This window comes from Micropterus dolomieu, linkage group LG09 (genome assembly GCF_021292245.1).
Source record: "Micropterus dolomieu isolate WLL.071019.BEF.003 ecotype Adirondacks linkage group LG09, ASM2129224v1, whole genome shotgun sequence".
NCBI lineage: Eukaryota > Metazoa > Chordata > Actinopteri > Centrarchiformes > Centrarchidae > Micropterus > Micropterus dolomieu.
Genome location: NC_060158.1, coordinates 20,849,322 through 20,864,555, shown reverse-complemented (window position 1 = coordinate 20,864,555; position 15,234 = coordinate 20,849,322). Strand labels below are relative to the sequence as shown.

At 40.2% G+C, this 15,234-nt stretch overlaps 1 protein-coding gene across 3 annotated transcripts in view; it reads right to left on the bottom strand.

Annotated features, from left to right (window-relative positions):
- Positions 1 to 15,234, bottom strand: part of adgrb2 (adhesion G protein-coupled receptor B2) — a 106,509-nt gene that overhangs the window by 49,215 nt on the left and 42,060 nt on the right. For all 3 annotated transcript variants that reach the window (XM_046057869.1, XM_046057870.1, XM_046057871.1), the window contains one exon: positions 8,079 to 8,205. In XM_046057869.1, the coding sequence (XP_045913825.1) occupies positions 8,079 to 8,205 (127 nt within the window). The remainder of the gene's footprint in view (positions 1 to 8,078; positions 8,206 to 15,234) is intronic.

Below are 15,234 nucleotides of genomic sequence, written 5' to 3'. Positions count from 1 at the left end.
GTCTCTGTCTCTTTTACTTTGTCTTGAATTAGCCTCTGCCAGGCAAGTAATCAAATGCATTACATTCTTACTCGTAATTTACTCAATATACATCCGCAAATTGTCCCTCAGCTCTTCATTGTGTCAATTTGTCTAACAGTGTTTTCTTAATTGGTACGTTTAGGTTATGTATGTGTGATGAGTTTAGGCATCTAATTTCATAATGCGGAAGGATGCTATAAAGGAGGAAATGCAAAAAAAAAGGAAACACCCACACAAACACACAAATAAAACACACTCGGCCTGAGGATACAGTGTCACACAAATGCCCTGCTCTAAATAGATATAGTGATATTATGTTGCAGTTGGAGGGGATATGTGGATGTGTTTGGTATGTGTGTGAGACAAGAGAAAAGCACAGAGAGAGACTACAGATTAGAAAGAGTGTGCTGAGGCTCTGCTGTATATGGCCAGGCTCCCCTGGGCAGCTTGGCTACCATGTGATGGAGAAGATAGCTATTTTCAGCTCAGGAAGTTTAACCTACTTATCCTCTCACTCAAACCCCTCCTCCCTCCACTCCTACCTATCCTCCCTTTCTCACCCTCTCTGTGTCTCCCATTCTTCCTCAATATACCTGTACCTCACTCCTCAGCAGCTGCGAGTCTCTCTGTACAGTGCTGAGATCACACAATAATGCACACGTTCTAAGTAATTCTGCAAATGCATCCTCTTTGAGGAGTATGAGAGGGCTCAGAATACTCATAAAACAACTGGCACTGAGTGTCTGAGTGTGTCTCACCACTCGTGTAGTGTGGTGTTTTTGGTGAGTGTCTCATAGGCCCATATAGACTGAAAATGCCATGTCTCTAGTGGAAACCTTGAAGAAAGTCCATTGTATACTTTCAAAGACTAAGTTCTTGAAAAGATGGCATTTTGGAAACTTGAGTTTTTTAATCCATTAAGTTCTCACACCAAAAGACCAATCATGGCATTTGGCATTGTCTTAGAAAACTGCTTATAAAACATATGAGCTCTGTATGATCTCTATGGTTAAGGTTGGTTTGTGTTGTGTTTAGTCAACTTAAACTACTATGTAAAGGGTATGGAACGATCATGGTTCAAACTTTTCTTTGCAGAAATGCTACAGTGTCAATGCTAACATGCTAAATTTAGTTAGAGTATGATTTTTTGTTTCACCTGTTAGCATGCTAATTAGCATTACAAACAAAATGTTGATGGGAAGTGGGATGATGGGAATCTCATTAGTATTTTTTTTTTTTATCATAAACCAAAAAGCTACTATAATTATTATTTTAATATTAACAATGGATGAAATGAACACATGTAGGTAAAGGTTTTCAATTTTCACCTGACTGAATACCTGAATTCCTCTCAGCTCTATGGAGTGTTTACGCTCATTGATTTTGGTTTTAAAGCCGCCAACTTCACTGATTTGGTTCACTATCAATGCTCTCATTATAGACATAGCAAGCAGCTGTTCTTGTTGAAAAGCTTTATGAACCCACTGTATGCTACCTGTTTCGTTAGGTGTTGGTGGAGAGCAAAACAGTACTAAAAGAAGAATGAAGATTGGATCTACATATTTAAGGTGACTTCAAATGAATTCAACTCTAACTAACTCGACTTCAAATTAATGCTGATGTTGCTCCATATCAGCGGGTTGTGTAAACAGGCTAACAGTTAGCTAACACGTTCAGCATATCAGCTTAAATGGTGATGACATGAGTAATAAGTGTGTTTACAGCTTGTTTCTGATGCTACCATGTGGCCAAAAAATCAGTTAATGCAGGTTAGGGAAAGAGTGTTGGGAGGAAATGGGATGCGAACAGTGTGTCATATCACATGACTGCTGACCGTTCCATCCACACCGACAACAAATAACAGCATGTTACTTTTGTCCTTGCCTTTGAGAGAGAACAGTCATAACTAAGAGTGTTTCTGGTGAGGCAAGTCTCAGGCTCTGAATACTCTATATGCATCCATTTGTGGGTGTTTTTTGCCATTTCTCATAGTCCCATGTAAGCTGTGAAAATGCTATTCCTCTTGCTAAATATTTCTTGAAAATATGCCATTTTCAACATTCAAGTTACTTCCGCAGTCACATGCTCCATTTGTCCTCACATAGGCACACACAAAAGTATTCACAAGCAGACTGTGCCCCTGCAGCGATGTAAAACTCTACATCTTGCTAATCTAGTGTTCCTGCTATTCAGTTGCCTGTTTTGCTGTCATGGCACTAGGTAAATATTGCCTGCGATATGCTTCAACTGAATCACTTCAGCAGACCCTCGAGGGTTCAGCTTGACAGGCTCTGGCTTCAGTGGCCTCAAGACAAACCATAAGTCTCTTGTCATTGTGTGACAACCTGGAGAGCTGACATAGTGTAAAAATGTTAAGTCATCATATCAAGTGCTGGCCTTAACTTCAGGTATTTTTTTTTACATATTATTTGAGGTGTGTGCCGCTTGTTTAAGCAAAATGTACCCGGTACAAAACAAAGGCCTAATCCCAAAAACATGTTTGAAATTAAAGCAAGTAGCACCAAGATACACTGTTTCTTCAAGGCTACTGTCAAAACCATCTCCGCCCAATCATAGATACACTATAACAGGCCCAGGTGATGGTTCACACAAATCTTCATATCATCACATTGCAATTTTGAGCTTACCAAAAGGGTATTTTAACCTTCATAAAATTTGTCACATAAGAAAAACCAAATGAAGTTGGAGACATGCCGAAACAGCATGCCCTACTTAAAATTACTGCCTCTAATCAGCCACCTGTTTACTGGTTTCCACTTATTATTTATTTATTCACCATTCTCTTTCAGTGCTGTTCATACTGTGTCATATTGTATATACTGTATACCAATACACCTACCTCAGGTCATAAGGTCATAGGTCTTATTTATTTATCCCAGCATCCTTTGCACTATGCTCCATCACACTGTGTACATGTGTACATGTATGCCTGTATGTGTATGTGTACCTGTATATCATATCCACCTTCAACATGTACATAATGAGAATAATAGTTTACTCTTACATCCTTTGCAATCTGATCACTGCACTATTTATCAATATGTCCATATTGTTTTGTTCATAGTGCGTTTATTAATGTTGTCTATACTGTAGTTTGTGTCTGATTTTATTTTATTATTATTTTATTATTGTGTTATGGTATTTTTGTATGAGTAAGCACATCATGAGCAATGTACAATCCTAAGTCAAATTCCTCGTATGTGTACGCATACCTGGCAATAAAGCGGATTCTGATTCTGATTCTGATTAAAATTGTTAACAGGGATTCTTGCGGTCAAAAAAGCCACCACAGCCAAAACTATACCTTCTGCTATCCAATTATCAAGTAAATCTGTCCTCACCACACCCACGCTCAGCCATTATGCATCTTCAGCCAGAGAAATAACTAAATAATTGCACCTGTTTATTCTCTCATCATCCTTTCCCTTGTCACTAACTCACCTTCAATTAATGTGACAAGGGATCCAAAGATTCTAATGCAATTCCACACAGAGTCCCTCATAAATTAAAGAAGCCCCCCATCTTTTAATTACGGTTGACAAGTGCAAGGTATTTGCATACTGTAACCTTGTAGGCTTGCTCCATCTAGGCCAGGCCTTGTTGTCTTTCTAAACACTCTCTCCAGTTAAGTTATAATAAGCTAAAATATGAGTTGCCATCTCAGAGCGCCTCAATCATCCCTATCGTCCTTCCACAGTCAAGTCAGGGACTTTGGCCATTAACAGTCTAAATAATAGACTCAGCTGTGAGATTTTTCCATTCTGATTAGCTGCCTGTGAGCACTAATGACAGCAGGGGAAACAGACTCAATTCATCTCAAGCACACCCAATCATTTCACGAGACTGATTGGGCCAATGACAGTTAGCCTGGCAGGTAAAAGAAGCTGTGAGAAATCCTTCACAGCAGAAGCAGAGATCACCTCTCATATTGTTCTGTTGAGAAAATTGCTTTGATACCATAATTGGCTTATAAACGAGCTATGGAAACGCAGAAGGCACCCCCGCCTCTTCGCAGTGCCTGCTGCCTTATTTGTCTCCTCCTAGCCAATCTGTGTCTGTAGAACGTGTTTGTATATTTGCTGGTGTACTCGTTCACACTCACTGGGATTAAGGTCTCAGGTGCTGTTTGAACCACTGACCTTTTCACTCACATTTCTGGTTACCTGCTCAGGCAAACCACAAATCCCACTGTAGCCGTAAAAAACAAGTTTGAGAGAGGCACTTGAAAAGCTGTAATTAATTTTCACATCAGCGCAGCCAGGGAAGGAGCCTTGTGTGCTGACGAAACTGAAGCGAAGAGGTATAACTCTCTTGATTAACTTGAGGCACAGAATGTTAAACTGACTTTTATAAAGCCAATACCCCCTTCAACTCCAAATCCCATGATCCCTATGAGCACTATGGAGTCCAGACATATCCGTAGGGTTTGTGTTCCCACTGGAGTCATTTTGGGAATTAAGTGACTTGGTTTATTGTAGGGCTGCATGACCTCACTCACTCGACTCCTCTTTCTCCCTCTCTCCCCTCTGTTTCTCTAAAGTAACAACCTCTGTCTTGTCTGATAGTGGTCTCTCTCTCTACGCACACAACCACACACATGCACACACAGCAGAATCCACACATGCACACACAGAAATCTCAGAGGCTATAGAAAGTAAACAGGATTAACTGGCTATCCTCGCTCCACTGTAAACGGCCTGTAATGGCAGCACTGCTTCTAAATCCCTCCATCTCTTTCTCTCCCCCTCCCTCCGTCCCTTTTCTATTAAACATGGAGGTTAATCCCCCCCCGCCTTGTCCCTAGCGCCATGGCCCAGGATAAGCTGTCAGAGCTGGGCCTCTGATACTCAGCTCTGCTCCAGCAGCCACAGTCTGGACACAGCATATGAATGCATGTTTGAGTGTGTACATGTGCAGTTTTGTGCGTGCAGATTTGTATGTATGCGCTTGTGTGTGTGAGGGTGTATAAAAGTGCAAACATCCATACCTAGTTTTCTGTGTTTGCATGTCTGGATGTGACTAGGTTTTTTATGTGTTGCCAAATTCAATCCGTCTCTCCCTCCTCTTTTATGGAATCCAATCTCCCCTGGAATAAAAATCTAACTCTGGAGGGCTGTAAAGCAACAAAGTGCACTCAGCACTGGCCACAGCAGCTCCTGACTGAGAGCCATGAACAGAAACACACTGACCCATACCTTCCGGTCCTTAGCACTAGGTCTAATGGTGGTACCAGGGGCTGAATGTTGAATCGCTAATGACTAACGCACTCTTCACAGATGTAACAAATGTCTAAAAAAGTCAATGTGCTTTGCCTCCTAGTCCTCTTTCACTCAACACGGCCGACCTGCTTGCTGCGGCGAGGGAAAAGTCAATATTGTTCACTTGGAAGAGGAGTCACAGGAACCAAAAACAGCAGCTGGAATGACCCATTAAGCTTATAGGTCGTAACCACCATGTTTTCATGAATTAATGTTTCCCAGAGTTCTGTAAAAGGTTCCAGACCTCTGTGAAGTAATTCAAACATTGAGGGACAAAATAATGTATAACTGAATTTACTCACCTGAAGGCAATTACATTATTTTGACCCCTTTTACATTTCTTAAAAAAACTAAAGAGGGTATCCAGGGGAAGATGACAGGAATCAAATCATTCAAATATGATAAAAAGATCCCCAGAATAAAAATCCAACTGAATATTGGAGGTTTATATCATCCAGCTATCCAGTATGATCAGCACCTTTAGCATAGCCAGGGCTTCTAAAAGGCAAAGGATCAATCACTGCTAGTTCGGCTTATCCAGTGTCCATTGTTGTCAGCTGTCACTTGGATCACTCCATCCTGTGTGACCTATTGGACACCATTCAAGCACCCTTGGTTGTGGAAGTTAAAATCCCATTAATTTTCTCTAGACTCACACATGCAGCACTCCATCCACCAACGGTGGGCAGAAGCTAAAGGTTACACTGTTGAGAAAATTAATTCACCTTCACATTCTGGATAGATTTGACAACTATGATGCCATGTGTTGTTACCAACTGCAAGGAAGAAGCATTTTACATTTGACAGGCTTCTTCTCCATTTCAATGGGGACTGAGGCTCATGGTTAATGTAGTATTTGGAGCCATCCGCCAAGTCAAACATAATTTCCCAGTAACAAAGTAAAAATAATTAAAACCCATAACATAAGCCTATAGGATAATTAAATTTTTTGTGTGACTCCTGTTTATTTGTTGAAGACTGGAGAGAAGAATATTAAGTGGTGAATTTATAATGGTGATAAAATACAAGCAGAACCAGCAGCTCTTTTCACTTCGCAGCTCTATAAAACTGGGTTTAGACTCTAGTCCAGCTGAACCTTGTAATGTATCTTTGGAACATGAGAGGAAACAAAGACCCCAGAAAAAAACATTGACACATATGTAGAGAACGTTACACACCAAGCTAATGTAATGCGCAAACCGAGCCACAGTGTTTTTTTCATTTTCATTTGATGCAGTGTGTATGTAAGGACAGGCACATCTTACCAGTAATGTGTTTTGAAGCAGCAATGCACAGCACCAGAGAGTTCTATGTGGGAGCACCGTTTTACACTGAAAAGGTTACAGATGTCCACGTATGCCCACAGCTATTTATCTCAGCGACACTGGTTGTTAATGCATTATTACTGAGAGCAGACAACATCTCCTTTCCATCTCTTCGTCTCTTTCTCTCTCCTTTCCTCTCTCTCACTCTCTCTCTTAGTTCTACCTGACAGCTGAGACCAGACTGCCTTTTCTGTTTGGTTGAACATTTCCTTCCCCAAATCCTCCATTCCTCACAATCACTTTCCATTTCTGTGACACCTGGAGTTAGCCTCCAGTGCTTGCTAAGGGATCTGCTTTGCTGGCTCCATTTTCTAACCTAACCATTAAGAGAGAGAAAATCACACAAAGCTCCCATAGATTCTAGTGTGTAACAACACATTTACCCAAACTCCCTCCACTCCCTGATTATTTAATGTGTCCTCGTGGGCATTAGGTGCAAGTAAGCATGAAGACAAACTAACAGCCAATGCTGAGGGGAACATTGTGTGTCCAGTGAGGGAGCTGTGGCATAAAGTGACACAACAGCTGAAATTGTTGAAAAGGAGGATGGAATTAGTGGCAAAAGTAGGGTGGTATAGAGAAAAAGGAAAACGAGGAGATATTAATGGGAAATACATCTAGGAGGAAAAAAGGTCGCAAGAAAGTAGGAATAAATATTACATTGGGTTAGGTGTGTATAGAAGGAAGGTGTGAAATAAATGAGATGACGATATGGGATGTTATACAATTAATGAATAAGGGTCTGTTGGACGAAGTCAGGCTGTGAGAGGAAGGTGAACTAACAGCTGTCAGGTCTTTGGATGTCCATTAGTTCAAAATGTGAGAATGGGTCAATGTTTCAGAACAGGCATTACCCTGAACTGCTAAAAAGCCTTCTTTAATCATGTCAAACACACACTGCAAGCCACGGGAACTATTTATAGAAGCGCAGGTTACGTGCCGCCGGCAAAATCACACACAGACACAATAAAATCTCTTTTCTTTCCCCTGACGCCTCTTCTCTCTCCCATCACATGGAAGTAGCTCTCTGAACAAACTGACCTTTAAGCTTAAAAAAAAAAGGAAAAAAAAGAAAGTTGCAGAATGTGGAGATTGACAGCCGATCAACATATAATTAGACAAGCAAAGACACACTGATCAGAACAGCTTCTTATACCGTGACAATGTTAAACGCTGACAGCGTTTTCTTCTTGTCAGTGGTGCAAGGGAAGATGCTTGTCAAAGTAAGACACCTTACGTTCAGATTTCACCAGTCACATCAACACCATCCATCCATATCTCTCTAAAAAGACAATAAATGTTCTTACAGCCTGTTGTATTTTACATTAAAGTCCAACTGACAGGGATGCCATCTAAATCCATACTACGGTAACTCATCAGCTCACTGACCTGGCCCCTGGTTAGCCCCCACAGAGTCCCACAGAGTACATCAGGCTATGCATTAGTGACTCACCGGGTCTTTAGCTTGCTGCGCTAACACGGCGTAGGTGGATATCCTGCTGCACAGGCATTTGGTGTGGACAGTGGTTGACGCGAGCGTTTGGCAGCCTTCTGTGCCCCAGTTTTCTGCGCCAGCTTCCCTGGAGGTGTGGAGAAGGGGGGTAGAGGCGGGTAGGGGAGGTGGCACAGGGGACATAAACAGTGAGCGTTAGACAAATACACACAGAGAACTGTCCCATGACTAAAACACGTCTATAGTAAGTTTCCAACTCAAGGTGGGTAGAACGTTTTCAGAGCGTAGACATTCTTCACCATCAAGTTCACCAAGTTTACACATTAACTCTATAGGTTTAATATGCAGTGATCACCACTCTCCCACACACACACACACACACTGACAGGCTCTTACACCATGCTGGCATTAGAAGCCAATGTCACTCCATTTGCTCTTGAGTCTTCTCTGTGTTTAGCACCCCAAATATTTTCTTTCTCATCTTTGGTCCTTTATTCCATCTCCCCTTTCTTGCCAGAATACTCTTAAGAGACTTGAGGCCTTGAGGACAAATGAAAAGGGTTGCATCAACAGTTTACAAAGACCAGGGAGCTTAAATGGTGTATGGGCTTTATTTAGCACTAAATGGTCAATTGCTTTGACAGGCAACAAGTTACTGTGGAAAAACGCCCAGATTCTCATACAATTGAACCTTCTACACTTCCTTGCCCTACATCTTTGTCATCTTCTCCTTGTTTGCCCCGATCAATAAGATTTTAACCGAACTAATCACCCTGGTGCTACACATTAACCTCATGTTTTAACCTGGATATGCTTCTATTCTAGTCTCCAGAGACAGATGGAAACATTATGGGAGATATAAGAGCAGGTACAGAGATGTTCCGATGGGGTCAAGAAGGCCAACTTCATGATTGCTGCATAAAGAGCTTTCAGTCCCAGTTAATGGAGGCAACAGAGGAATTATGTCACTGTTTCTGCATAACTGCATTAGCTGCTGGTCTCGGTACGTAGGAACAAGGGGATCTAGAAGAGGAAACCTCAGCAGAATGCAGATTACATTTGTTCTTTTTCTTCTTTAAAATTTAAAATATAAAGATTTGTAGAGCAGAAAGATCTGTATGAAATGCAATCATATTGCAGACAGCACGGTGTACAGTGTTGGTTCACCACTAATGCTTTAGTGGAGATCTTAATTACCCCCTCTCAAGCTAATAGCAATGAGAACCCTCAACAGCAGATGGAGAGATATTTAATCAAGTGTTGCCTATATAAGGACTTTAACATATTAGTATTTGAATAAAATCTGCAAGCTTCAAATCATTCAATATACAAAAAATATATAGGCTTTGAATGGCAATATTTTATATATGAGCATCATTTATATCTCAAGGGAAGGCTTTGGTGACAGTTTCACTTTATGTGAATGATAAGCTGGCTTGTTGCATTTCTGATATCTTACTGTAAGAAACATTGTTTATGTTACCCTGCCTTTGGAGAACAGACTGCACTATGGATTACTAGAGGTACTCCCTTACCTAACTTATTATCATTATTATAAGGATCTTTTCTTCATGAACATGGTTGTTTATTTATTTCTTATTTATTTTTACTATACCAGCACATCCTGCTCTGCTTTCATTTTCACATAGCATTTTATTTTTGAATGTAACAATGAAATCCAAACACACATCTGTTAAAATATATTTCTAACTTTCGCAACTGTGTGCTTTTATTTTGGAGGTTAGATGCAAAACACAGAAGTCTTGGATTGATTTTATTTGTCTGCTGAGTTCATAATTTATTCTTAAAAATCAAGTATTTTTAATCAGTAGAAACTGAATGAACTAACATGTTGATTTGTCTCTGCATGTTGTTTAAAAATGTAAAAAAGAAAAAAGAAAAGAAAAGAAAAAAAAGTCACACAGTCATATTTTGGATTCTTCTGCTGTCAATCAAATAAAGCGAGCGAACGGTTAAAAAGTAAATGAACCACCCGGCAATGACAACATGTTAACCGCAGAACAGTACAATACATCACTCAAGAATAAATATACTTATGCTGTGACAGCCCACTCAAACATGATCAGTCTGACTCTAAATGACAAGAATGTGTCAGCATTAATTCTCAAAAGTATATCTGAACACGAAGGCAAGCAGACAAACACACTCCCACAAACACGCACACGCAGCCACACTCAATTCCTAATGTCAGTAATGAGATGTGAGTACAATTCCCTAATGATCATAATCTGCACAGTGACACTTCAAAGACTGAAGATCGGAAAACGAGCAACAGCAGTGAAACCTAGAGACAGCTTGACAGGTAGCAGCATTGTGTGTCTCTGTGTGTGTGTGTGTCAGAGACAGAAATGGGAGAAAGACAAGAACAGGAAATATGGGAGACAAGAGATGTCATGTAAAGTATGACACAAATGGCTTTGTTCACACAAGTAAAACATAGCCATATGAGCTCTGACTACACATGCATTAATGATTGTGTGTTAAATGGGCTGACAGAGGGACATGCGAAGCATACAGCCAAACGGTCTAACTACATGCAACTAAAACACTGACATATCAAGTACTCTATGCCAGTCTGGCAGCAAAAATGACGTTGGGGTAATGAGAAACTGTCTGACAGCTCACAACAGGGGGTCACTGCTAAAGATAACTTCAACACACATGCACAAATACACATTATCTGTGACCTCTATGTTTTGGCAGCTGAATTTCAAGCTTAATTGACTGCTGACCCCCATCTAGTTCAGCTGGATTTGATTGTTGGTATTGATGTATCAGCAAAAAGCCAGCTTTGACTTTTGTTCTGTTTTATTACATCCAGAGAGTTGGAACAAGCCCTGATCTTTGTTATTGCTGATCCACTACAGCTACAGATACCCAGTTCTGCTGTGTTCCCCGCTGGGCTCATAGATGTAATAGATTATCAGTCGGGTTTAGCTGGCGAGGAAACATTAAAAGGACATGGCTTTTGTTTTACTTTTGTTATAGCACTTGAATGAGCCTGGAGCTGCTGCCGACTCCTCTTATCATGGAATACAGGTACCAGATGTACAAACAGGTGTACATATCAGTGCAGTTGGTTTATAGACTATGGATCCCAAATGTATACTGCAAAGACATAAACCTGGCAGTATCCAAACAAATGCTAAGATGTGTAAATATACGTAACACCATCTAGTTTTCTAGCATTGCGATATTCAATACATCTGTTGTTTGGTCTTGACTTTGACAAAGAATCAAGTTTTATTTAATGGGTGTTAGAGTTGGCTTGATTTTGACAGGTAGCTACCCCTCAGTATACACAGGGATTACAGTTTCCTCTGATCAACCTGAGCCAAAAACCTAACAAATACACTCAACATGACAGAGAGTCTACAGCATTCACTCTGTGAGGCTACACAGCAGTGCTTTGAGCTAAATGCTAATGTCAGCAAGCTAACATACTCACAATGACAATGCTAACATGCTAATGTTTAGCATGTTCATTATCTTAGTTTAGTGTGTTAGCATGTTGACATTTGATAATTACGTCCAATACAAAGTACAGCTGGGGCTGATCGGAATGTCAGTCCCACCAGGTGTTAGGTCATGAAACAAAGTGTTTGACACATTAAACTCATGGTGGCGCTAGTTGAGAACTGAGGGGATATAATTGGGATACATTATCAACCATCAATGTCTGTAAAGAATTGTGTGCCAATCCATTTGTATGTATGATGAAATATTTTACTGGATAAATGAACACTTTGACCTGCTGGTGGCACTAGAGGAAAAATAAGGGGATATGCTGTGCTTGGCATTATTTCTCAGCAGTATGCTAAAACATGCACTTTGTACTGCAGTAACATATTTCTATGCCTTCTAATTTGTTCCCTAATTGCTTGTAAAATGCTGTTGTAGCTGCTAAGACAAATAGGAAAAATACTTCCTGAACAACAGCATAAATTGACCTTTTATGTCTACTGAGAATATATTGGCACCGACTCTTGACTGAAAGGGCAGAGCTATGAAAGCCAATTGCACCCTGTTAAGAAACAAAAAAAAGGTTAAACATGCTTTGAATTATTAAAATTGAAGGGCTTGATGCAGGGTTTTGAGCTGTATGGAAATAAAGCCACTGAAAAAGCAAGCCATCCATCTGCCTAGCACATAGACATGATTAGTGGTGTGTTGCCAATGATTCTCATCCAAAGCAACTTTTTATCACTGCTAAGCATTTAAACCAGTTTTACATGCGAATGTGCCGTTCTACATAGCTGTCATTGATGTAATGAGGATTAACATTATCAGCTAATTTTAGCTGCTGGCAAACACTGTCAAAACTGATTTATGAGATGACTGTAGCCAAAGAAATGTAGTTTATTTGTAAAACTGAATGCCCTGTGTCCATCACTCCGTCATTGCTCATTTCTGGCAAAATGGGCCGAATTTGGGTTTAATTATATGCCTTTTTGTCATCTGCGGTCAGAAAGCAGACAAGCAAAGCAATTACAGAGGAGAAAAAACTCAAAATGAGGAAGGCATAAGGCAAAAGGCAAAACATGCAAAGAGATGCAGAAATAATCGAGGGATTGTTGTAAAGTCTTTAGAAGACAGTAGATATACTGTAGGTTTATTATTAAGCGTGCGGTATTGTAAAGTCACTGAGCAAATTGCCGCTGGTACAGTATAATTTGATGTTCTAATGTGCTTTTTTGAAAAGACAACTTCATGTGTAGGCATTGTTTAAAACAGAGTGAGAGTTGGTGATACACACTGCACAGAGCTAATGAGTTATAGACAGAATGACTATTGGGAGGGAGAGGGATTTTAAGGATCATGGAGGTAAGTGGCCTCAAGTATACACCAATAGGATCAATGACCATCCCTAACTAAAGCATGCTTGTTGTCATAGCTTAGTTGCTTAATGCAGCTTATATGTACTATTTAACACCATTCTATCTCATGCCTCATATACTATTCTCTTCTCATTGGTACACAGAGTCTGGTGACTGCATGTAATAGGCCACGTCACAGTTAAAGGACAGGTAGAAATAATCAAATTAAAGATGGCTGAGTTCCATTTAGCTGCTTCAGTTTCAGGGTCCTGGTACTGTGCATGTACTTCACACTGTCATGACTTACTGGGACACTTGTCTCCCAATATGGTAAGACTTGAGTGCTTGTGTTTCTGCCACAAAACTCTCAATATCCTGTAGGCTATAGTACTGATGGATTCATTCACACTAAAATGAAAATGAAAATGTCTTGAATTGTGGATTTTGAATCATTTTGTGATTGTTTGCTTGTACTTTACGGGTTAAGGGTTGGGTCATCCTGGGGGCCCAGCTGTCTGTGTACACGTCAAAGGTAACATTGTGGGTTTTAAGTGTCATGTGTCATGTCTTTATCTATCTCTCCCTTATATTTCCTAAAGTGTCACATTGTTAAATATGTGATACACAAGGCAAATAACAATCATCATAAAATTCCTTTTCTTCTTAATGTAATTTTGAAAGTACTGAGTTTAGTTTCATGATTGAAGGCACAGAAAGAAATGGGGGAAAAAAGTGCACAGGAGAACATCTATTCCAGCTGATGGTCGCTGGTAGATATTACATCCATGGCCGCCAGGTAGCCAGGATACACATTCCCCAGAGGCCGCACACATTGGTCTCTCAATATAGCCAGAAAGCAGTGAAGCAAGCCTTCACATGCCACAAATCATCTGCACTTACTCAACCCTTCCTCCCACCTATTATGCAGGACTGACCAGCACACATTTACATCACCGTGTTCACCACAATGTAGGTCCCTGTGCGCATTTCAGTGCATGTGTGGGAATGTTTGTCTCCATGCATAAATGTATTTGACCCACATATTAACTCTGTAGGATCTAAGCTTTCCCCCCTTCTGCTGACTGATGTAAAGATGGCTCTCTTAACCACAAGAACATACTGTGAGATTAACTGAAGCTTGCTGTGATGTAATGTGCAAGACCGTACAGCTTATGTTTCTAAATAGATAGATAGATAGTTATTTTATTCAACCCCGAAGTGAAATTGCAGTGTTGCATTAGCAGTGGTTTACAAAACAAAATTTAAAAAAATACATCACAGGCACAACTTACACAAAACATGTCATTGTATATTTAAATGTTATCTATGCTGCGGTAACTTAAACATGGAATATTTATTGATGTTCTATGGAACAATTCAGGGAAAAACACCAATTATGAGTGAGTCATGACAAGGGCAGAGATGAACACTAAAAAATATTTTACAGTACACATGTAGTTTACAACACCATTATTACTCTAGTACATTTCATTGATTTCATATTATTTTAAATGGATGCCTATATAAATAGGTATTTAATAAAGTTATATGTACTGCCCTTGCTTAATCACACGTCACGTGAGGCTGTCACACAAAACCCTACTTCTTTTTCTCTGATTCTCGTGAGAGGAGGATGCTTTGTCATTGACCTCCACCGCCCCAATCTGCTCTCTGGCATGACCATGGGCTAATTTATAAGCTTCTTTCCCGGGATTATCTTTCTTCCTGGTGTGCAAGCCAGTGAGCGAACAGGAAAAAGCAGAGATACAGGTTTCGGGCACGGCCATAAATGGCCTGCCGTTCTGACTGCCTGCATTCTGTGTTAACATGGACACGCTGCATGGCTCAGAAGAAAGTGGCTCCATCAGAAAATGGATTATTAATACTGATTCCCCAAAAAAGTATGAGCGTGTCTTTTTTTGTCGTTGTTAGACTTTTTCAAATGCTACATAAATGTAGAGGATTTCTCTGAAAACTGGACATTTTCTTATGAACATCTTGCCATGGGCTCAAAGAGGACTCAAAAAGCACTAACCTAGTGCCCTCTCAGCCCACTTCCAGCAGTACACGAGTAAAAGAGGATAATGTGCACGACAACAAGACAAGCATAAGGCAAATATTGCACTTGACTTTAGGTTACATATAAGATCTTTTAAGAAAGATCTTAACACAACAGCTACAAATTAACCTAGAATGGATTTTTAGGGGGGGGGTATGGATATTACTTACCAAGCAGCTCTCGCTGCGAGGAGGCAATGTATTCCAAATGACAGCAGAGAGCTAGTCTTCTTTTTCTTCTTATAATCTAAACTTCAAAT